The sequence below is a fragment of the Apus apus genome, chromosome 1, assembly GCF_020740795.1.
Source record: "Apus apus isolate bApuApu2 chromosome 1, bApuApu2.pri.cur, whole genome shotgun sequence".
Classification (NCBI taxonomy): Eukaryota; Metazoa; Chordata; class Aves; order Apodiformes; family Apodidae; genus Apus; species Apus apus.
In genome coordinates, this window is record NC_067282.1 from 52,722,740 (window position 1) to 52,747,058 (window position 24,319).

A 24,319-nucleotide genomic window follows, 5' to 3' on the forward strand; every position below is an offset into this window, starting at 1 on the left:
GGTTCCTAACATGGTTTCATTTTTTTAAATGTCCTCTCATGAGAAGTCGAATTGAGATAAAACTGCTTCTGTAATTGAAAACAACGTAATCCATTAATCTGTATAATATTAGGAAACGATATTTAAATTTAAAACAGAAAATACTTGGCAATGAAACACAAGTGGTTTTTTCTCCCTCTGATATTTGAAAATCTATTTAAAGGCAATGCCATTTTTGTTGCTTTAAAGGCCTTTCTTTTCAGTAGTTGTGCTGCTACAGTTTTAGGTTAATAGTACCACGCTTTTGCTACCAGTAACAAAATTTCACTCATTTTACATTGCTGTGCTTTAAGTTAATATGCATGGCGAGGCATCTTTAGCTGCTTTAAAAAATAATAAGTTTTTGTATTTATGTATATGTTATGGACAGCGTCTTAAAAATGATGCCATTGTAACTAACTTCCTTATTTACAGGCCTTTCCTCCTGGTGTTCTTCACCCTTTACCAAAGAGACAAGCACTTGAAAAAAGCAATGGTGCCAGTGCCGTTTTCAATCCCAGTGTCTTGCACTATCAACAGGCTCTTGCCAATGCTCAATTGCAGCAACATGCAGCGTTTATCCCAACAGGTATGTTGTACCCACATCCAGCCGATTCTGTGTTCCACAGGTAGCCTCCAGGTCAGGCAGCTGCACTTAGCAGGAGGTTTTGCTATGCTCCCTGCCCTACTTGAGGTGGAGTCTGCACAGATATTTACACGGTATTTAAGTTCCTCCTGCAAACTATGAGATTTCAAGCTAAAATTTCAACATGCCCTTAGGCTGCTTTTTGCATTTATAGCCTCGTTCATCATTGTCCACAGTTTGCCCCTTTTTTTCTACCTTAAATTGGCTGTATTTTGACTTTTATCCACCAGCTCTCTCCAAGGAGACAAGAGGGCAAAGTCTCACTGACAAAAATGCTGGGAACAGCTTTAGAGATGCCAGGGGAAGCGTGCTGAGGTGCATCCTCCCGCTCCCCCGGGTGCTCTGAGGATTCCCCCAGCCATGCCAGAGTGGAGCAAGAAGGGGAGCACCAGCCATGACCATCCCATCCATGCCTGCCTGGAAGCACTGGCAAAACCCATCGCTCCCCGCAGCCGCGCTAAAGGGCTTTGTGGCGTTGGATGTGTTTTCATGGTTTTTATTTTGGATTGCCACCAGTACTGCATTTGCAGCTAATAGCTGGTGATATCATTCCTCATGGGGGTGATCTGAAGACAAGCGAATGCAATTTGCATTTCAGTGCTCAGAACTCCGTAAAAATCCAGAGATGGCTTGAGCTGCACTGTGGCAGGTGGCAGGGCTTCCTTCCCCTTAACACTGCGAGAGGAACAATGTACTAGGTGCTCGTGTAAACAATAACAACATAACCCTCTCTGTTATCTCAGTCACCCCCACTCCAAACTTCCCAAAGGTAAATATCCTGCCTAATGAATTCTGTGATTTCATTTGTAATTAACAAATTACATCTTTTAGTATCGGAATGTTATCAAGTGTGAACTTCCAGAATCATTTGAAACTATGTGTTTGCAAATGCACTTGACATTTCAGCTACGTTATTTTAGTTTATGGAAATAATGTCCGTTAAACAAGGAATGAAGCGCAACACATTATGATTTCCCTATCTATCAGCATTCCCATATGTTTTTGAAGATAAAAACAAATACAGATGGCTTTGACTTCCTGAAATTTTGCTATAAGGCCTGAGTAACAACCTTGGAGCCTGCCCCTGTATTTATAATAGTAAGTTATAGCATGCTGTATTTTTAGCACATTGGTGCACCAGAATATCTGTGGCAGAAAACATACTGATGTTTATGGGAGTGTTTGACAAAATAACTAAATTGAGAGACTGCCTATTTGGGCATGAATGGAAGACTGCCCTGTGCTTACAAACATACAGAAGTTTCCAGAAATTTATTTTACTTTGTAACCCTGAGAATTTGCAGTATGATATGCATTATGCCTTCTCTGAAGCACTCCCTTTCAGGGCTTCTCACTATTATGTGCAATTGCCAAGGATTTTAAATTAACTATGGAAAATACAGTAGTTTAACCCATTCTCAGTGAAATAGCATTTGGATATTTTCCAGACTTTTGGAGTGCTCATGCTTCCTTAAGTAGCTTATTCTTTGTGCTTTTTGTTGTCCATCCCACTTTCCAGCTAATAGTTGTAATTATAGTTCTATCTTACAAATGTCTGATGGTAGGAAGGGTGAATCTTGGAACCAAACCTTAAGGGCCAGGTCGTTGGCAAGCCCCAAAACACGTGCATGAAAACAAGAAGAAACAGAGGGCTAACATAGCAGGTGGAGCCCAAGCTCCTACTGGAAAACTTTTCTCACAGTGCTGAACCTTCTCCTCATAGTGACCACCACCAGCACCTAGAAGGGATGTCAGAGAGAGAAGTGGGGTGTGGGAGAGGTTAGGAAATCAGAACCCCCTCTCTATAAGTGAGTGTCATGAGCTTTGAGCTTAACTATGTCCAATATTCCCGTTTCCTGGGAAGGCTGGGTTTGGTGGGTGTAAGGACTGTCACGCCACCCAGGACTGAGGAGCATTGCATGATGTTATCTGTTGGATTTTTAAAATTATGTGATATTTTCTGAACTGGTATGATTTTCATATGTGTTCCTTGTGTGTGTGTGTGTGTTAAGTTAAATTTTAAGGCAAGTTTTGCTGCTGGAATATATATAAAACTTAATTGTTTTATATAACTTCTCTGCTTTCTTAACCACTCTCCTAATAAAAAATGTGGGACTTGATTTAGCATGGCTTGCCTCCAAAGTTCTGCACTTTGTTTGTTTCACATCAATTTGATTGCTTTGTCACCTCCTCCTTATTGTTTGGTGAATGATGTTAAAAACAACAGATCTTTTCTCTCTTCCATTGCTGTTTGTTAGTGTTTCTATAGCCTGTAGAGGAGGAACTTTGTGTATTCTCCGGGGACTGTTCTTGGGTAAGGTCATTCATAGTTACACTGCTATTGCGAGAGCCTGGGAAGGGGCTGCAGTAGTAATTAAGCAGAAATACAGGAAGCATATTTGTCGTTGCATCAAATATGCATCTCTGTGGGACTAGTCTCCTTAACTGCTCTCCTCCACCACCTTACTGTATGCATGATACTGAAAACACATTGTTTTATTCTTCATTTCTTCTTCCCAGGCAGCAAAATTAAACCGCAGCAGGTGAGCAGTCTTCCCAGAGAGTCTCAGAAGTGTGCTGGGAACTTTTTGCAAATCATTACAGACTTGGAGGTGTTTAACTTGGGGACTAGTCCCAGCAGTGTATTGTTTGGTCAGAAGCACCTCTCCACCTTAGGTGTTGTGTTAAGAAAAAATAGATTACGATAACACACAAGTTTTGCAAAGCCCCTGCAGAAATGTATTCTGTTTTAACTTCTTTCTCCTCTGCACATCAAAAAGTGGGTGACAGTTGGTCTGCACAGTGTTGAGTTGAGCTACACCATGTGTACTAAAATCCCCAAATAAAGTGATAGTTAACCAGAGACCTTTCTGTAAACAAAAACTTGTTGGTGCAAAAGTGAAAAGCTAAAAGTACTAAATTAAAAGTTTATGATGTACCTTGTTTTTACACATAAACACCCCAAAAGTCACACAGTATGCTAAGGTTCAGTAAGAACATAGTCACTTTTTTTGTGTTAAAGCAAAACTATGAATGACCTTACAGTTTCATTTAACTAACTTACTTCTCTGTGGGTGTGCTTGAATCTCACTTTGAATGTTAACTCTAAACAGCTAACCTGTTTCTTCCCTTTATCCACTTTTTTCACCTATCATTGCATGACACACAGGGTCAGTTTTGTGCATGACACCCGCTACCAGTATTGGTAGGTTCCAAATTTCTTTATTGATCTCTTTCTGTACTGTATATGATGTATATTCACTTGTTTCAAAAATCCTAGGCAAGATTTAGACAATGACTAGAATTGAAGGTTCGCTTGTCCTTTTGGTTGACTTTGCAGATTTGTAGATGAAAGCTGCAGTTTAGATGTGCTGTCACCTGCTATAACAACTACACTGCAAAAGCACAATACCATGAACTCCAGTCTGTTTTTCCGTTTTCGAAGTTTTATTTATCTTTATATTTTATATTGTCTAGTACTATAAAATCATGAAATACTGGGAAAAGCCAGCAAATTTCATCAGTGTTTTAAAGTTTCATAGTGGTGTGCCTATTTCTCCTTTTTGCTGTGTGTTAGAAAGTTTTATCAGCGTTTCCCAGAAATGGCTGCTTTGATCCACAAATGTTCTGATGAAACCCCATATCTTAATCTTATCCCTCTTTAAAATGTGTATTTTCAGCTCCAAAGTAATATTTTGGGCATGCAAAAATGGAAGTCCAATGCAACAACCTCTGAGAAAGAAGAGTAATGTTTATTTTGTTCTGTAGCCCTGTTCCAGTGATACTTTTAAAAATTATTAATATTTTTTTTTCTGGGAGTACTCAGTTTTAATATCAAGCCTTTAAAGCATCAAGTTAGTAATTCTACCATGAAGATGCTGATTAAAATTCATCCTTAAAGTGAGCAAAAGTAGCAACTTCCACAAAATCAACCCTGCTTTTTTAGATCAAACGAAGTAGTATTTAAATCAGGAAAATTATTATCATCCTTCTTCTAATTTTTGCCTCCGAGCAGATGGTAATTTAACTCTGATAAAGTCTAACAGTTATGCAGTGCTAGTAGAAAAAATGCATAAATTGGATTATAAAGGAAGACAGCAAGTATCTGGCTTGCTTCAAAATGAAGATACATGAAAATAATCTGGGTTTTAATTGTGTTTAAAAATTAAGATAAACATCAGTTTCTTTCCCAGTACAAACCACAGCAGAATTTTACTTTGGAGTGCTTTATGTGCATACGGGGAGAAGACGAGCTGCCCACCTAACAAATTCCCAAGTAACGGGCGATTTCGGTAGAGACCTCCTCTTTGCACAAGTCGTCCTCCTCTTAGAGTTAACGCCAGTGTTTCCGATGGTCCTTGCGCTTTTATTTTTCTGGGAATCGCCGATTGTGTTGACAACCTTCCTTTAATTGTACTTGTAATAAGCTATTTTCCCTCTTTTTTTTTTTTTTTTCCCCTTTTGTTTTTTATTTCTCCGCCACGCTTTCTCGCTTTGCACTGTGATTGCATGCCATCTGCCGGTTTAACCCATGACGATGGCTTGCCCGCTCTTGATATTCACCATGCCAAAAATACCACTTCTCTTACCATAATGCTGCACCCTCCTGTTCATTGCTTCCATGGTTCCCCTCCTGAAAGTACCCATGATGCACAACGCTACGGCCGCCACTGTCTCTGCAGCAACAACTCCTGCAACAAGTGTTCCCTTCGCCGCAACAGCCACAGCAAATCAGGTTTGCTCCTTTTAAAGCTTTCTTTCACAAGATCCCGAACTCTAAATGAGTGCTGAGATTTTTTATTTTATTTTTTATTTTTATTTTTTTTTAACAAAAAAAATTCTCCTGGAGAATTTTTTTTTTTCAGTGTTTACCCCATCAAATTTTACTTTTATTTTTAAGTCGTTTATAGCAAGTGTTTGTGGGACAGGTTGCACTTATTTAGAGTTAACATTTGTTGCAAATAATGATGTAGCTGTGTTTTGTGTTGCAATGTTTGTACCTAATTACTGTGTAATTAACCCAGCTGGAGTTAGAACCACCGTAGCACTGGACTACTCACAAAAGTCTGTTATTAACTCCTAAGTTCAAAAGGAAGAGCATCACAGGTTTCAAACATTCAAGTGTGTTAACAGAGCCTTCTCCATGCAGTGTGTGGAAGTGCCTCATTTGTAAGCGTGGAAGCTGTCTAAAATCCCAAGCAGGACAAGGTAGCTGGAAAAAAAAGAAAAGAAAAAAAAAGAAACAAACAAAAATTTGTATGTCTTCTGTAAATGCTAGTGATCAAAACAGCACTCCAGATATTTGTGACTATACCTGCTCTAAGTTTGAAAGTGTATCTTTAACCTGGGAATTACATTTCCCTGAGGAAGGACATAGTTACAGAGAACCCCTCTGGTTATTGGCAGGGTCAGACTAAGAAAGATGATACTTTCTCCTTTTCTTCTGTTGCTTGTTATGTTAATGGCAGTTTTCATTTCGGTAGGGTTTCCCCCTCCTCCCGTAGGACCTGATTCCCAGGGAAGACCTATCTCTTGCAGCTCGAAGTGTGTAGCTCTGACACTCCGCCTTTGGAGCTAGAGAGATTCCCACCAGAGATGGGTTTGCACAGCTGTTGGGTTGCTCTGGCTTTTCTGTTGCTTCGGGACCATGCTCAGGCACTTCCACCTGGGAGCTGTTTTCCCTCAGAGTCTGAGAGGTCAAACTGAGGAGGGAGCAAGCAGATTTGCTCACCAAGTGAAAATCTGTCCCACAAGCTGCTGCAGACAGAGTAGAAACACTCACCCATTGATTCATTCTCCTCCACCTGCCAAGGAAGTACAAAGAAATCAGTGAAAATGTTTTGCTTAATAGTGTTGTATCAGCAGATTGTTGCTTGTTTGTTTTTTTTTACTATTGGTCCCAAAACTATTTAAGTATCCCATGGAAAAACAGAAGTTGCCACAAGAGTTTATTTATATTAATTTAGGAAATATATACTACCTCTGAAATACACTCTACTTTCTTAAAGAAACACAAACCAGCCCTTTATTTTTTTTAAAGGCTCGTTTGCCAACATTGTGGTGGTTGTTCTTCTAGAGTTTTCATCAGAAGGGGGTTGTCATTTTGTGTGTTCTTTCAAGCTAGCTTGTTTTAATGAAAAAATGCTTGGGACAAGGAGGAAAGTGCAGCAGGAAAGTGGTGCATTTCACTGTCCTCCCCAGAACAGCATCTGCAGTAGAAAATTGTCTGGTGTTATCCAGTGTAGTTTTTGGATCCCAAAGAAGTAACAAAGGGACTCAAAGGTGCCAAGAACTATGAGAAAATTGAGTGGTTTGGGGAGGGGTTGGGCTGGGGACCCTTTGCAGTGCTGGAGTGCCTCCAGGGCAGCTCCACCGTCAGCTCCCCTGAGCGCCAGAGGGGCTGACTGTGGCTGAAGTAAAATAAATACATGTACACTTACAATAGGATCAGTAAGCAGACTTCTTTCCTTTAGTTAATGGGAATACTTTCACACAGTAACTACTGCCACTGGGGAGATGTAAGTGTGCCTTCATGCACTTGCACAGCTAGGAGGACAGTAGGCAGGGCCCCTCCTTTCCCAGTGCAAATTGTGTTTGCTTTGGATGAGTACATAATCTTAAATTTAACAGGACTTGTTAAGGTGTATTTATTGAGTTGCATGTATTTGTGTGTGCTTGTATACATGTAACTCCATGCTGAAATGAAAAAACAGTTTAACACAGGGATGGGTTTGCACTTGTTTAGCTTCAGCCATTTGGAAGTTTGGCATCCATTCATCTGCTTTTCTAGAAGTCCATGAGAGGGCAAGGTAAATTGCCCTTGGAGTGTCCTGCCTCTTTCTCTTTGTTGCATAAGGAGCACAGGTGCACAACTGAAGCTCTGCACCACGAAGAGGAGATGGGTCCCACCTCAGCAACTTTTCTCATTGGCTTCTGTAGCATGTGCCATCACTGTCTTTTTTTTCCTTTTGCTCCTGTCTTTGTTTTAGTCATTGCAAATCTTTGAAGTCTGCTGTAAAAAACTGTATTTGAGAGTAGGAAAAGTAGCAGACTTGGAGATTTGCCTCTTAAAAAGAGTATTTCTCTAGGCCAAGAAACACAGAAGGAGCAGGTAATTAGCTTGGGTTAAGACTGTTCATGGTCATAACATCCTTTGTTTGTGTCCTCTTGTGTGATTTAAACTTTCCTGTGTATTTCAGACAAGAACTTTTTTATGCCCGTCTAGATAAAATTTCATTTCCTGGTCTCTGCCACGCTGCTTTACATATCTGTGGAATACAGTTTTCTCAGTGTCTCTACTGCACTTTTTAAATAAACCTGCAGCCTTTGGCCCATCCCTTTTCAGCTCCCACTGCTTTTCTTCACATTGCCAGGCATGAGGAGAAAGTTGTAGCAGGGCTTGATCACATAGCTTAATATAATTTGACTTAGTATTCTGGCCTGGGGAAAGATTGATGGACTTCCTTGTGCTGATTTTGATGATCCCAGTGTCCTTAGAGCACCAGTGAAAGGAAAAGTCAACATCCCAAAAGTTACAGTGTCTCAGCTGATGGCTAAAAAACTTAACAACTCCGTTGAGTCTAATAAATTATTTAGTATGTGCTGTCAGCTTATATTTTGGGGGAAGAAAAAAAAAAAAAAGTGAACTATGTCTCATGTCTTCTGAGTGTCCTTTCTTTCTGAAAATGACACGAGTAACAGCTCAGAACGTGCCTGCATTGACACACGCCTGGTCGGTTATGCTTGGCCCACAACTCTACGTGTTGTGTGTTCAACGTATGGCACAAAGCACATGAGAAGATTCTGTGTGATTAATAAAGGCTGTACCATAGTACATCTGTGCAGGGTGACAGCAGTTAAGAATATATGGAAAACTGGAAGTCTCTTGCTCTTCTGACTTCTGGAAGTTTGGTTTTAAAACCAAAATCCTTTTCTTACAGTGTACTTCAGAGGGGAGGAGAATCACTTTGGCTCAGTGCAATGAAAACAGGACGGAGCAGAGGTGCTCTAGCAAATCCTGTTTTACAAATCCTGATTAAAAACTGACTCAATTGATACAAGAGCTGGTGGTGTTGCTGTTCACTCACTCCATGTGGATGTCTTGTGTGAGGGGGTGTTCCTGCTTACTCTAGCTGCCAGGCTGTGATGAGAGGGGATGTAGGGGGTACTTCAGCTTGTGATTTCAAGTGGAAAGTAGGTGGACTTCCAAAGGTTTGTGAGGATTCTGGGAGCATGACCAGTCAGAGGTGAAAGCTCCTTCCCTGTTTCTTCTTCCGCACTTTACAACTGCTCCAGCTGTTCCCGTGAGAGTGGGGCTGGGAGCCACAGCTGCTTAACCTCGCTTACCCTCAGTTGTTGCTTGGGGGGGCTGACAAAGAAGGATCTAACCAGCAAAGTTCCAAGAAGTATGAAATGATGGTGAGAAGCAGTGGTAGGGCATGTATTGTATGCATGGAGTTTGGTCCTAGCTCCCTCTAGTGCATGCAGGTGGGCAGACATATGTAAAACACCTGACTTAAAATATTAATACAGTACTTGTGTGTAAATATATACATAGTTCAGAGATCTTTAACAGAGCTTTTATTACTGCTGTAGCTGGTGGACTAGCAGTACTCAAGCAAGCAAGGGAACTGTTACCACTCAGCTTCACTCACAAGTAGCCGTAAGATTTCACAGATGGTGATCTATCCTAACATAACTTGAGAGAGGTGATATTCTGAATGCTGAAACTGAATTTCAGTTTTGAATAATGCTAACAATTGTTTTGGGGACCTTTAAATTTCTGAATAGAAAACCTTACTATTGCTTCATTTACATGTAGGAACTGGTGAGTCCTACAGGAATTAAGAGGTTAGGGCTCAGCCCAAAATTAAGATATTTAGGTGATGGTGTCTGAGTATGGATGTCTAGATGCAAGCTACAAGTTTATATGTCTATTTTAGATTGTGAAGATTATCAGCACAGTGAGATGAAATGGCAGAGAATATTCTGGCTTACCCTTCAAAAGTCACGTGGGGGTTGATTCAGTTGCCTAAACATGTGTCTACTGACGTTTATGATTGACCTAAGATAACCTTGGATGTCTAGGTTGTTCAAGACATTTTGACGAGCTTGGCAGATGCAGTTCAGGACCTGCCGACAAATCTGCACACTTCTAAACTGGAAGCTGGACGGCAGGCAGGAGACCTTAGTCCAAATGGTACTAAAAGCCTGGTGAGCAAATGACTTGAGCCTGCAGTGGGTGATGACATGAAGTGATCTCCTGGCTCTGTTGGTGCACTGACTATGTTATATCTCCATATTGACTGCCATGGGAGGTTAGACACCAGCATTTCTGTGTCCTCAAATGCCATGGGTGCTTCCTTAGTTCTTGGCAATGACCAAATTCCAGATCACTTTAAAGAAAATAGTCTTTCGTCACTTCAGTACAGAACAGTATGTGGCTTTATTTTCTATAGCAATGAAAATGGGCCAAAGACTGATAGTACAAAAATAGCATTACAGAGAATGCTGCTTAAAGATGTTATTTAGTGACGAAATTATTCTACTGGTTATGTGCCTATAAATCAAGAAAGAAAAATTAAAGGGCAGATCCCATAGAAAAGTGAAATACTTGTAGGCAGTGTATGAAAAGAAATATAAGATCAACAGGCTGTTTCATGCTAAGGCTTGTGATTATCTAGCACAGCTGTTTTAAATTATGTATCAGCATTCACACTAAATTAGGTGGTAATTATGCAGATATTAATTATGAAATAATTCAGTAGCCTTCAGTTGTGTCAAAATCCGTAATAATACAATGAAGTGAAAATAGAAATAGTTATGTTACATTGGAGTGCCACAAACAAAAGGATGATTAGAATATTTGCCCCAGAATTCAAAAAGTAGTTAAGATGGCATAAAATACAAACATGCCCAATGTTTAGTGGGGATTTGAGATGCCATGCATGGAAGCTCTCTCAGGAGGGAGGAGGGAGGAGAAATGGGACATGCAGCAACAGAGCACCTCTCCTTGCCAAGGTGCCTGCAAAGGCAGCTGCCACTCTCAGAGGAGGTAGATTCCCCTTAGACCAGAATGTCTTGTGGCACGTACTCAACCTATTTTCTTCCTCTGCATAAAGCAGGCCAGTTGCTCCCTCTTGCATATATTCGTTGGTGTCCCCAAAAAGGCCTTGCTCTCCAGTTGACAAGCCATGTAACCCCAGGAAGCCTTCTGGCAGGTTAGAGAGCTGTCTTCAGTGCTGCTGAGAATGCTTTTTCTGTCTTGCGTTCTCTTCACTCACTGTGGAAACGTGCTGAACTTCTAAATGGGGAGAAGAGTAGCAGTATACTGAGAAAATTAAATGGAAAATCTGGAAGGTAGTAGGAAACAGCTTTTTTTGTTGGTTGAAAGCAAGCCTTTGAGAACAAAGTTGGGAAGGGAAAACAAATGTTACTTACATCTTTAGTGCTGGTGTACAGCAACATTACAAATAAGAGCTCATGCAAAATTGTTGTTAGTGATTCTAAGGATCACTAACAGAAAAGCTTTAATTGCCATTTGTAGGGCAATGGGGAAACAGGTAGGAAAGCACTTCTGCTGTGAGTAATAAGTATCTAAACAGTATTTTTGTCTTTCTTTTTTGTCTTTATGCTCTAGAAATTCCACAAATTCCCACGTTAAATACTTCTGTAGAAATTTCTGTTCTAACAACAGAAAAGGCAATCTGAATGAAAAATTCCAACCAAGGAGATAGAAAAATAGGTTCCTTTTTCAGACACATTATCAGAGGGGGTGTTTGCAGGAAGTGAGCCCTGTGCAGAGCAGTGTTGAGCATTTAATGAGGCCATCTATGGTGTCATGCTGCTCCAGGTAAAGGTGCCAGCAAGCTTTGGCTTCTGGGATGCAGGACTGGATATCTTGCCTTGTATCTGCACCAAGCTGGAAAAATGAATCTGAACGATCCTTGATCATGAAGAGTAATTTCTCCACAGAAGATATTTGAATAGCAATAGGTTGTCATGTTAGGAAAGGCAAACATAATGGGCTTGCTCCATCTTTCATACTAGATCACAGAATCATAGAATTGTTAACGTTGGAAGGGACCTTAAAGATCATCTAATTCCAACCCCCTGCCATAAGCAGGGAACCCTACCACTAAACCAGGTTTCACAAAACCTCATCCAACCTGACCTTAAAAACCTCCAGGGATGGAGCATCAACAACCTCCCTAGGCAACCTGTTCCAGTTCTTCACCACCCTTATAGCAAAGAATTTCTTCCTAATATCTAACCTGAATCTCTCCTCTTTCAGTTTAAAATCTTTACCCTAGATACCCAAAAATCACAAGCCTCAATTCAATCAAGTTACCTTGTCTGAAGACACCAAGTTACATGTAAGTAGCCATAACTCTCAGAATTAACAGTTTGCAGACTGAAGAAGTAAGAGTTTCCAGTCTTAAAGCCCACAAGTCTCAAGCAGTGTCAAGAAAAGACCCTTTAAGTTGCCTTGGAACTGATGTTACAAAATATATGGCAAAACTTAGTTTAACTGTAAGGCAGCAAACAAGCAAACACAAAAGATTACCCTGGAAAATTTGAAGGAGCTCTATTTAAAGTCTCATACAAACTTCAACCAAGTCTTTGTTTTAATAACATTTTTTGGCCTTTTGAGGTAGTGTTGTTTCTGTGTACATGATGAAGACTTCTGTCAGGCTTGCATACAGAGTTTTAGATCACATGCTTATATACAAGAATCCAGTGGGAAGAAATGGAAAATCTGGGACTTTTTTTTAGAAATTCTCCCCCTCTTACGACCCCCTGCCTTTGTAGAGGATTGAAAATTGACTTCCTCTGGTCGCCTGCTAGATGGCAGTGTCGCATAAGAGGAGCAGTAAGCAAAGGCCAACATTTATTTTATATAACAAAAAATCAAGGCATTTTTCCCTTTCCTGTTCCAGAGTGTTTCAGCTTTCATATAATTACAACTAAAATAATGTATTTATGTTTGATATGAGAACTTCCTTTTGTGCTCTGGCTTTCAATTCAACAAATTAATGTGTTCATTGAATAAATGAATTGACACGTTGAGTAGAAGGCTTTTGGGACATGTATTTTTTTGTTTAAACATAGGAAATTTTGTTGAGGTAGTCTTATTTTGTAGGCATTTTTGGAGAAAGGAATTTGTTTCATTTTGTTTAGTATGTGCATACAGCTCATGTGAGTCTGTTTTGTTCCATCATAAAATTTTAACAATACAGTGCAATGCAGAGCTCCAGATGTACTTCTTTGGGATTCTGCTCTTTGAAATAATTGCAGCTGGGCATCTCTAGCTGCTACAATTATTTTCCCTTGAAATAAACAAATGTCATATTTTTATCCCAGTGGATGATTTATTGCCCACCAGAAAAGCCAGTCTTTGGCTTTGAGTGTGCAGGAGGCTGCCTACATAACCACAGTGGAAACATCTACTCATTTATTTATTTGTTTGTTGTCCCTGTCGTGACTTTCAGCTTGAGGCAGAGATTAGTTAGCTTTGACTGACTGCATTTTTGGTGCAATACTATCTGCAGTGACACACAATAGTATGTGCATGTCTGTTTATGTGAGAGCATTCAGATAAGAATAAAATTAAGGAAGTGGTAAGCAGTCAAAAGCCAGGAACATGAATTTCCTCTGACAAGTTATAAGTATAGTGAGTTCTGTGAAACTGACACAAGTTTGGTGTCTGAGTAGCCTTGATGAAGTAAGTTTTTGTACCTTTCTGTGTCTGACTTAAGTTCTGGATGCTGCAGCTGACCATCTCGTGCTTGGAGGCGAGTCTGAACTGGAGTTCCAGGTTTTGGGAGGGGAGAGGTTTCAGTGGGGTGGTTGCTGCTGGGGAAGCTGCAGCAGTGCTGGCCCTGCTCTGCGTGCGGTGGCTGTGTTTGCCTGAAGGGATGCCACATGGGTAGTGACAGTCTTGTTTTGCTTGATTTAGGTATGCATGATGTGTAAGGAAAATATAAAGCAGATTTTGTTAAAAAAAAAACCCCAAAAGAAAAAGAAAAAGTGCTAGGTGAGGACATCTAAGAAAATGGACGTTTGGAGAAGTAGTCCCTGTACAAGAGAAGTACAGGTATTTTCACAGATAATGCACAACTTGTGCTTGGCCTTTCACTCCTTTGTGCTCCTTGTTCCTCTACTTAAGCCTATTCTGGCAGTTCCTAAAATTCAAGAAGAGAAGGAAAATTACCTGAAAGTAGGAAGTGAGAAACACAGATGATTGCAGTAGCTCAGAGCTGCTGAAAGGTAAAATTGAGTGGCTATTCAAAATAGTTACTGTACAGGTGCTCCTGAAGTGTTAGAGCAGCAGTTTTCCCATTTCTTATGTAATCTGTGCACTGCCTGTGTGATTAGTTAAAAACAGATTTTGGTAGAATACATTAGAATATGTTATGATCAATTTTTAGCACTGCATTATTTATTACTTTAAAGAAGAATAAATAAAGCCAGATTGCTTTCATTTTTAAAACAACTAGTCTTGTTTTCTCAGAGTGAATAAATATATATTAAGTTGAACTTGAATATTATTCATTATTATTTGAGTAAATACCTATTGAAGCTCATAAACATGCTAAGCAGTTGGCAGCTTAAGAGGCTTTGGAGTCTCTTTCAGGACTTTGTGAATATTAAAGGAGACAGATGATGCTGTTGAACCCTTGATCCCTTTGGAATCCCATAGTTGCATTGATCTTTTCTTTAGATCATCATGAAGAGCTGGATTAAGACAAGGTCTTTGTCAGCTTTTTGACAGTCTGATGGCCAACAGTTTGTGCCTGATGGAATGAAAAATGTGCTAGTAAATGTGTCCACTACAGCAGGGACATCTGACCCTCAGCCATTTCCAGAGGTATATTATTAAAATACAAGACAGGCAGAACTTGGGACGCTCAGTTTTAGGGAGGAAAAGAGAGGATAGAGCAGGGCACATAAATCACCATGTCAGGCTATGGGCTATGAGAAAGCCAAGCAAACTGGACCTCCAGCACTCAGGAGGAACCTGATGCCTCCTCTATTAGTTACTGTATGGGCAGGAAACCAAGGAGATCATCTGTGGCTTAGACATCTCACCCTTTATATACAAATCAGAGGTCATGTTATTGATTAATAAAGTAGACAAATGTTTTGGGGATGCATTGGGTTAATGGAGAAACAATAAGAGAAAAATCCTGCTTCACCCCTGAGTGGAGGAGAGGTCCACAGTTACAGAGAAAAACAAAGCACATATGGATTAATTCATAATATGCTGGAAATGCAAATGATGTTTCTGGCCATCAAGAGAGTGGGAAAAAGAAAGTGGTGTTCGGCAGTGAGAGCAGGGTAACAAATTGTTTTCAGCAGGTCCCTCTAACGTGATTAGGTTTTGTTCAGGGATACATTTATTCACGTTGTTTTCTTTTCAGTGTTTGCAGATGACCCTGTAGAAAGATGCTAGTTTGACATGAGTTTTACGGGTGTACGAAGTCGTGACCATGAATTTTGAAAGTGGAAAGGGACAGATGAGTGAGGCAGGCCTGAGGTGAGATGGTGGTTGCACGAATGTGCAAATTAATTTGGTGCAGAGAAAGAAGGAAGGTTCTTGCAGCTGTGACAAGATCTGCAGTGTAGTGCAGACAGTAGGTCAAGAGGCATTTCCGGTGGGGCTGAGCGAGTTGGAGTTGTTCAGCCTGGAGAAGAGAAGGCTCTCAGGGGACCTCACAGTGGCCTTCCAGTGCCTGAAGGGGCTACAGGAAAGCTGGGAAGGGGCTTTTTACAAGGACTGGTAGTCAGAGTACGAGGGATAATGGCTTTAAACTGGAAGAGGGGAGATTTAGGTTAGACATTAGGAAGAAATTCTTCACTGTGAGTGTGGTGAGAAACTGGAACAGGTTACCCAGGGAAATTTTGGATGCCCCCTTCCTGGAACTGTTCAAGGCCAGGTTGGATGAGGCTTTGAGCAACCTGGTCTAGTGGGAGGTGTCCCTGCTCATGCAGGGGCTTGGAACTAGATGATCTTTAAGGCCCCTTCCAACCCAAACCAGTCTGTGATTCTATGATCAAAGCTAGTGCCGGGACCAGGAAAGGGGGCAGACCAATAGTTAAGGTGGGGGAGATGAGGCATGTGTACCCCAGCACCTTTTCACCCAGAGCTTTGGGAGCAGGCAGGCTGCTGTTCATGCACGTGAGAGCTGGAGGCAGGTCACCTGTCATTTTGTTGAGGTCAGGGAAAATCCTGTCCCTTGGGGGAGTGACAGTGGGAGTCCTGGGGCTGGGTATTGGAAAGCCAGTTCCATGGAAGTGCTGCTGTGGAAGCCATGGAGAATAGGAGGAGAAAAAGTCCATCTGTAAGGCTACATAAAAATTAAGTAGGAGCAACTATAACTGATATGATAAGAGTTACTCTCTGTGTGTCTGAATATTTACTATAAATGTATTAAAATATAAATATTTATTTATTTATTGGAAAAAAATGCAAGAGTGATTTGTTTTGAAGAAGAAGGAGAAGGTGCATGCCACAAAAAAGCATTCCAAGAGAAAATTAAAGACATCGAGGCATTTCCCAAAGGCATGGAGAAATATAAATAGTCTTGGGTTTCATGTCAAAGGGAAGTTTTATTTTTATTTTTTTATGCTAGTTTTATTTTTAGAAAGCAGGAGAAGTTATGAGACAGCCTGATATGAATTGGCTCTCTGAAAATATCTGTTGTTTTAATGTATACCCTAGATATATCTGACCAGTCTGCTACTTGTGTGAAAAACATGAAAATAGAAAATGTCACTGAGGTAGGATTCATCTGCCCTGATGCAGGTGTCTGAAAGTTAAATACCTCAGTGTGAACTGTTTGCTGCAAACTCTTAGATTTGGTGGAGGGGAAAAAAGCCTCATGAGTTGATAACCTGTCTCATGCTAAAATAAGTTGCCTGAAGTAGGCTAGGAAGATGCAGAATAGGGTGATCAGCTGAGATACAAGTTTCTGAAATAATCTGTGATGAACCTTGTCTACAAGAAGCTCCTCCTACTACATTGCACTTAAAATGAAGGGCTGAGGAGTCTGAAATATTTGCTATGTGTGAGTTCATTTTTGGAGGGGTAAGTGCTTTGCAATGTGGAAATATGATCTTAATGCCCCCTTAAATTATATAAACACTTACAGAACAAAGTGTAATTTAGAGAAATAATTTCAACACTTCTGAAAGATAAACATCTCAAAGGTAGATGCAGAGTCACGTTTTCCACCTTGCCAGATCTTTAGTTGAACAAGAGTTCAGGTACACTAAATTAAAGCAGAATGGTACATTTTCTGCATTTTTTGTTGTATAAGAAATCTGGGACTGGAAAGAGAACTGAACACAGGAGTAAAGGAGCTTCATGAGTTGTAGATTCAAAACAAAGTCTCAAACCAAATGGTGGTCTGGAAATTCTTAGTACCCAATCATGATTCTAGGTAATTTGGTTAATTCTGGGAACTGTATCAAATAAAGCAGTGTGCATAGTAACCTGGGTGTTAGGGAAGAGTTCACAGAGGTGGAATTTCCACTTTAATTTAAAAGGGATTCTCAATTTTACTTTTTAATGCTGAAGACAATAGCCACTCACAGCCACCTTTGCCGCATCTGAGGAAATCCCAAGCTGATGTCAATCTGTCTGCTGTGTTACATGGGTTGGTAGTTTAGAGAGAAGCTTAAAGCATTGGCAGTAAGATCTCTCTTGGTTGTCGTTCCTGTGAAATGCACTGCAGAACTCTGTCACTCTTGGGCGCAGCCCTGGCCAAATTCAGGGATGTTCTGTGTTGTACAGGGGGCTTAACGACCACTGTGGTTATTCAGAGGTCCTGAAAGCAAAGGTGTAAAAGAGCCATGCTCTGGTAGAAAAGAGCTGAAGTCTTGGCATTTGGGAGCTGAAAATGCCACCTCTAAAGAGCTGAAACATTTGGAAAAGCAAATGCTTCTTGATGGTTAGAAGATAGTTTGTAGAAATTTAGGTTCACTGTATTAGCAGTTTCAGTGAGGCCTAGTAACTAACATTGCCAAAGTGTTAGTGATTTTAGTCTAAAGGGTTGCCAGCTTTCTGGCACTTCAAACAGGTATCAGGTAAGAAGTACCCTGTGCCTGTGATTGCCTTCAAAAATGCCCTTTGCTGTAATTAAATCTTCTGTGCGTTACTAGCCCAAACTGTAAGTGCCAGGCTGGTTCTGCTTCTGTTAAAAATAATGTTCTTATTAGACATCTTACTGCAGTAGCAGAAGTATGTTTTCTGGAAGGTCTTACCCACACCTGTGGATATGGATACAATCTTATCCATGCAGACCACGAGAAGCAGCTTTATTGCAGTATCCTTGACCTGTAGACAATGGAAGTGTACATGGAAGTATGTATTGTACATGGAAGTGTATGTACCCACACACATTGTGTAGTCTTATTTTTCACTTTTTTTATGCTCATCCATACTATGGCAAAAGTGTCAGTACTTGTATCAAGTCGCTGTGAAATACAATGATACAACAGTATCGCTGCAAATACAAGAAGTCATATATATATAAATTTGAGATGTAATTCTTCAAACAGTAGCAAACATGAAGGTTGTTGGGCCTATTTGCAAGTAACGAAGGAGTGCAGGCTCTGTAACAAGTGTTTGAAGGGGTGTTCCTTGGTTGGTATGTTCTGTGCAGCTTCTCCTTTTTCGTAATGGAGCAATTAGCAGCCGTGCAGACGCAGCCTCAGTCTCCCATCACAGATTATTACTTTCTTTGTAGATTAAACAGAAGAGGTTCACGGCGTGTTTTTCATGTAAAGAAGTTCAGCATGTTATGTTTCTTTGTCAGACACTGTGAAAAAAAACAGTTGCAGAAGCTCCTACATGTGCATGTAGCTATGTCAGAGTCTTTATATCCTTTGAGAAATAGGGTGTGAACATACAATTAAAGGCAAGGAGGTACATTTTACACTTTGTGGCTGAGGTTAAAAAAAAAATTTCGCTCCTCCGTTCTGCATCTCCACACTGGAGAAGCTTGTTTGGAAGGATAAACTGGAGGGTTTGGGTTGTTTTTTTTTTTCCTAGAAGGACTCCTACGTGTACTAGAAATAGCTGGGGTGCAACATGTCCTAGTTCCATCCCCTGCACAAGCGGCAGCTTGGTGGAGATGATGCAGTGGGAGCAAGACAGCCCCTGGCTGCTGGCGGTGGGAGAAGCGTGGCAGGGAAAGCTCTGTCTGCTCCTCCTGCACCCTCAGCCACGTAAACAGGACGTAGTTGTGGACAAAAGACAAGCTTTTACATTGTCTTTGCTGTTTCCTGAGTTTGGAGAGGAGGGGAGAAATGACAGGAATAGGGACAAGGTGGTGAAATTACTTACCTGGGCTCTGCTGCTTATTAGAGCAGGGCAGAGATGGGTCCTTGCTCTTCCAGGCTGCCCGAGCCCCCACGCTGTGGAGTGAGTTGCACTTGGCTAAATCAAAGCACCAAGGATAGTCCTACCCTTTTCCCAAGACACACCCTGAGCCTAGGCCCTCTGCCTCCTCTGCTGCACATTCTGGGAGAGTTGGGAGCATCAATCTTGTGGGGCAGTTTGACCTTCTAGGACATCTTGGCACAAGGGTCAGTGATGTGTCTCCCTGAAAGGGGAGAAAAAAGCTGTAGGAAAATGCAAGTTTATCCTCTCAAAAGTTGGCAGATGATGTAGGCAGCTGCAGTGTCTGAAATTCTGAGGTTTTTACACTGAGTTTTCAGTTTGTGTCCCTTTAAACCAGACCTTAGGATCCTTTAAATAAAGTTACATGATTATGGCTAACCCAGTATAGCTAAAGCTGCTTTATTAATTACATTGACATGTTGAGTTGTAATATGCTAAAAATATCAGTGCTGATAATCTTGGTCACTTCTTATTTTCAGCACAGCTACGTTCTTCATACGTAGTGTCAAATCACCATGCTGTAGATGGACCAGGGCTTGCACAGGCATGGCTGTAATATTCCAGCAAAGGTATTTCTTTGTTATTTCAATAGGAAACAGAAGATAGGCAATAAGCCAACAAACTCACAATGGGTGGAAGTTCATTAAAAATACATGTCCTTCTTGTATGTATGGTGTATTTAGATGTGCCTTTTGGAGCAGCAGGTGTTAGTACAGTACCATTACAATGGGGCCTCGGGTGTCACCAGGTTTTCAGTGCTGATGGTGATCAAAGATGATTTTTTGGCAAAGATGGCTTTAGGTGTGGTCAGGGAGCTGGCAGTTATTTACAGACAACAAGGCAGTTATGGTTGTGAGGTTGTGTTAAAATGTGATGGGGCAGGGCACCACAGCAAGCACCTTCCAGGCAGAGGCAAGCGTGTTTCTTTTTGGCAATCTGTATGTCAGAGGTAGTATGTAGCTGAAGTTACATGCAAAACACCTTTTCTCCCCCACACACACCTTTTAAAATAAGCGTTGTGTTTAGCAGCAGTCTAGCTTTGTAATACGCAAGTAGGTCATAGTGCTGTCATGAATGTCTTGCATACCACCTACAAATACAGCTTTCAAAAATAGGTTGAGTGCCAAATTAAACAGGAAAAGCAGGCAATGCACTCTTAATTCCCTGACTTGTGCTCAAGTCTGGAGCACAGATTAGCAGTGGTGTGATAAGCGTCGCATCCCTGCTTTTTGACGTGACGTTCTCTGACAGCCGTTTCACGCAGGTGATGGAAATCTGGGCTGTTTTCCACTACTGTGAGCTGGTTGAGTTTGTTGCTGGGCACATTGTGCATTTAACCTTCACAGTACTGGAAACTTGAGAGTTTGCATCTGTGAAATGGTTCCTTCACCCTCCGTTTGAGACATTGTGGAGGTGAAGCAGCAAGGTTAGTGACCATCTAGATGCATGGAGATATCATTAAGATCAGCCCCCTGGGTACCCTGACGTAAGGAAGCATGAAAAACCTCTCAGGTTTGCTGACCCGCAGATAGTTTTTTTTAGGAAATAAGCATTGAAAAGACACATAAGCTCTTTGGAAACACCCAGCCCCATACAGTTTTTTTGCTTGATAGTGGCGAGGGGCCTTGCCTCCCCCATTCCCTCTGGCCATTCCTGACTCTGTGGGAGCAGAGTGGGAGCTGGAGAATCACACCAGGCACCCACTGATGCACTTCCCAGCCTCCTCCTCGGAAGGCCAGGGCTGCTTCCCTCTCCCCTGACAGCTGGGACACAGAGGGTGCGCATCCCACCTACACCCTTCTGTGGTGGCTTCGGTGCGGCCTCTGCTGTTTTGACACAGAAAACACCCCCTCTGCATTTCCTCGTGCCCCGTGAGGACACGTGGGCAGGAGGAGGAGGACGACCAGGTTTGTGAAACACAAATGCCTCGCAGGCAGCCTGAGGGCCACGGGAATGTTGTCCCGTACCCGCTTGCGCCCAGCTGGGCCAGCTGCTCTCCCCGCATCACCTAAAAGCGCGATCACGCTTTCCTTTCTCTCAACAGATAATCCTGAAATAGCCGGCAGGAGCGGAACGGAGTGTCACGAAGCCTCCCTGCGAGCGGCCAAGCACGGCTACTGTACATACTACCCTGTCTCCTCCTCTCTAGAGTTGCCACAAACTGCATGCTAAGTCAAGAATTTGTTCTTACGGACAAATCACAAAACTCGAAAAAGCTAGTGCTGCTATGTCATATATGAATATTAAATATGGTATGCTTACTATACTCCAACCTAAAATAGTTAACTACCTGATACCAGCTGTGATGTTTCAAGACATAAAGGGTAACATTTAGTTTTAAAGATTTTCTAAGCATAGGTTAATTCTTGTCTTTTCTCCATGACTATACCTAACGGAAACGGTCCAATTAAGTTTGTCCCGTGAGATTCAGTGTTTATGAATCTTCCGAGCTCAGCAATAATTAAGTTGTATTGGCTAAAAACTTATCCCAGTTGCAGATTTAATTTTCACCCGCACTATGATTGGGGTTTTTCTTCTTGGTTGAAAAAAAAAAAAAAACACAACCTACAAACAACAGTCATGGTTTTGCTCCCCTAGTGAGTTGATTCCAAGGCAGAGGAAGTGAAACGCAGCCCAGTGTCCTGCACATCACCCTGCCAATCTGAATATTTTTAGCCAGAAGTCCAAAGGAAAGCACAAATTCTTTAGATGCACATGGTTGGTGTTTGGCTTGTATGGAGAAGTTGCATTTGAATCATAGCAGAATAGCAGAAGAAAATTTTAAAAAATAATAATAATTTGCACAGTGTGTACTTCATACCCCTTTCAATCCCCAAAAGAACAAAGTCTTGAGAATATTATTTTGCGAGTATATTTATAATGTTTTTAGAAGAGACTTTGCAGAAGTGCCTAAATTTTGTCACATCAGACTTGATGAAAGTGAGCCTGATGCCAACGGTCAAATCTCACCGGAAGCGAATAATCTTTCAAACTCCTAGTCAGGTTACCAAAAAAGATCCAAGCTGTAAAGAAGTAACTTCTAGAAGTGTAAAATCAAACAACAACAAAAAAGACCAAACTAATAAAAGAAAAGGCAAAAAATAAGGCTGTAGATGAAGAGATTTGTATGATACTCTAATTTAATTAAAATGCAGTTGAGTCACTTCATAGGTGACTTTAATCTAGACTATTAACTGAACACTAAGAATGTAGAATGAGATTCAGTTTAATAAATCATGACTGTATTTGCATTTTTTTAAATTGGATTATAAGATTGTAACCAGATTAGAGTGGAGAAGAAAGTAGTTCTTTTAATTGTTTTTCTTTAAAAACATATTTTATGTCACAAAAGTATGAAGATATCTTTAATACAATTATATACATATTATATATACATACATACATATATATGGATGAAGCAGATTTTAATGTTGTTTACTTTTTTAAATACTTTGTTGATTTACAAGGTAATTATATATGTATAATTAAAATTTCATTTGTTTGATTTGAGATTTGTTTCAAGCACTATTGTACCAAATATTTCATATTTCACATTTTATATGTTGCACATGTATCACATAAATGACATAGTTTTTAAATTATTGTTTAAAAAAACAAGACAGCTGTTATAAGTGGATATTATGTATAATTGTTTGCAGCATAAGTTTTCTATGTGGACATTATTAGTGATTGCAGTATTTTAACTTAACCTCTTCAGATTGATTGTAAACTATTTTGAACTTTGGCAGCACTGCCTGTTCTGAAGGACTGAAGGCACTAACCATATAATTATTTGTCTAGGAAATTATTTTCCGGGCTAAATCTTGTTTGTCCGATGTCTAATTACTATCTATTTATATATAAAGCTGGAGATTTGATCATCTGAAAGAAAAAAATAATCACGATTCGATTGTAAAATTAACATAGTGCTTGTAACGTTGCGTTAGTTTTAATTTGTGGAAAAATACTGTATCTTAACTTGTTACTTTAGCAGTTAAGGTATCACCATTATGTACTATTAAAACACTAATATTTGTAGACTTTCTCAGTCATTATAACTAGGTAGTTGACACTGCAACTTGCCTATATCTGTCAAAGTTGTTTTTATTTTTTTATAATAGTTAATTTAGGCATTTGGGTAGCTTATTGTATAATACTAAATGGTAAATTATCCATGTTGTTTAAATATTTTATGTAGATAACCCTTCAAGGCATTGTTTTGTGTGAACTTTTTATGTTTCGAAATAACTGTTATTCTATGTTTTTTACAATTAATCCAATACTACTATTTTTTGCCCATGGATGACGAAGCTTCAGATACATCAGGTCTTTCATCCAGATAAACTGACAGACAAAAAGAGAAAATGTATTTTTAATAAGAGATCCACTTTCCGACTTTATGACTTTGTAATATTCCTGAAAACTGTACAAGTACAAACCTATGCTAACAGTAAGGAGGCAATTACAGAGATGTGCAAATACATGTACAACAGATTCTGCATTTTATTTATTTATAAAGTAATTTTATAGACTATTTCAAAATTTGGGAAGATCTAAAACTATTTTTCTGTATAAATATTATTTGCCAAAACTTTGTTTATATTAAAAAAAAAAAAGTCTAATGAAAATTATTAAATTTTAAATGCTTTGTTTAATTAAAAAAAAAAACACCCAACAAATAAAACCCCCTAAAAGAACCATGAGATGGGCCAACACAGAGACAGTGAATACTGTAGCTGGGACATGGTTTCAAGTTACTTGAGGTGTCTCAGTGTTTATTTTCTTCAAAAGATACAGCACCTCACCAAAAATACCTTTTTGTTTGCCTCTCTCATCCAGCATAATTGACGACACGTACGATGAATATTTCACTAACAGTTAAAAGAAACCCCTCCATTCACTCTTTTTCAGCATATAACTACTAGTGTCTGTTAAAATAGCCATTCTATTTCTGTTGTGACGTTAAATTCATTCACCCAATGTACAACCACTGAAATAAAAATAAGCATTTTAAAATGAGAGTGGAGTCGGGGCGATCCTTTCTCATGGCGCGGCTCTGCGAAGAGGGGCTGGGGTAACAGGAACAGTCAAGAGAAAGTGGAGGAGGAGTCCTTAAAAAGTATGGGGTTTAATTATTATTTTATTTTTTTCCTTAATTGCATGTTCAAGTAACAAATCCCTAAGTGCAATCCGCAAGTGCAGGACACACATGGATGCTATACCAGGAAGCACGTGCTCTTCTCCTG

At 40.2% G+C, this 24,319-nt stretch overlaps 1 protein-coding gene across 13 annotated transcripts in view; it reads left to right on the forward strand.

Annotated features, from left to right (window-relative positions):
- MBNL2 (muscleblind like splicing regulator 2) overlaps positions 1-24,092 on the forward strand; it is a 109,915-nt gene extending 85,823 nt beyond the window's left edge. For 5 of the 13 annotated variants that reach the window (XM_051608330.1, XM_051608333.1, XM_051608338.1 and 2 more), the window contains 3 exons: positions 454-607; positions 3,834-3,869; positions 21,118-24,092. In XM_051608330.1, coding sequence (XP_051464290.1) covers positions 454-607; positions 3,834-3,869; positions 21,118-21,245 — 318 coding nt within the window. In that variant the 3' untranslated portion in view covers positions 21,246-24,092. Of the gene's footprint in view, positions 1-453; positions 608-3,833; positions 3,870-5,304; positions 5,400-21,117 lie in introns of all 13 variants that reach the window. The other 8 variants (XM_051608343.1, XM_051608335.1, XM_051608339.1 and 5 more) reach the window with 3 other exon arrangements.
- Positions 24,093-24,319: the final 227 nt, after the last annotated feature.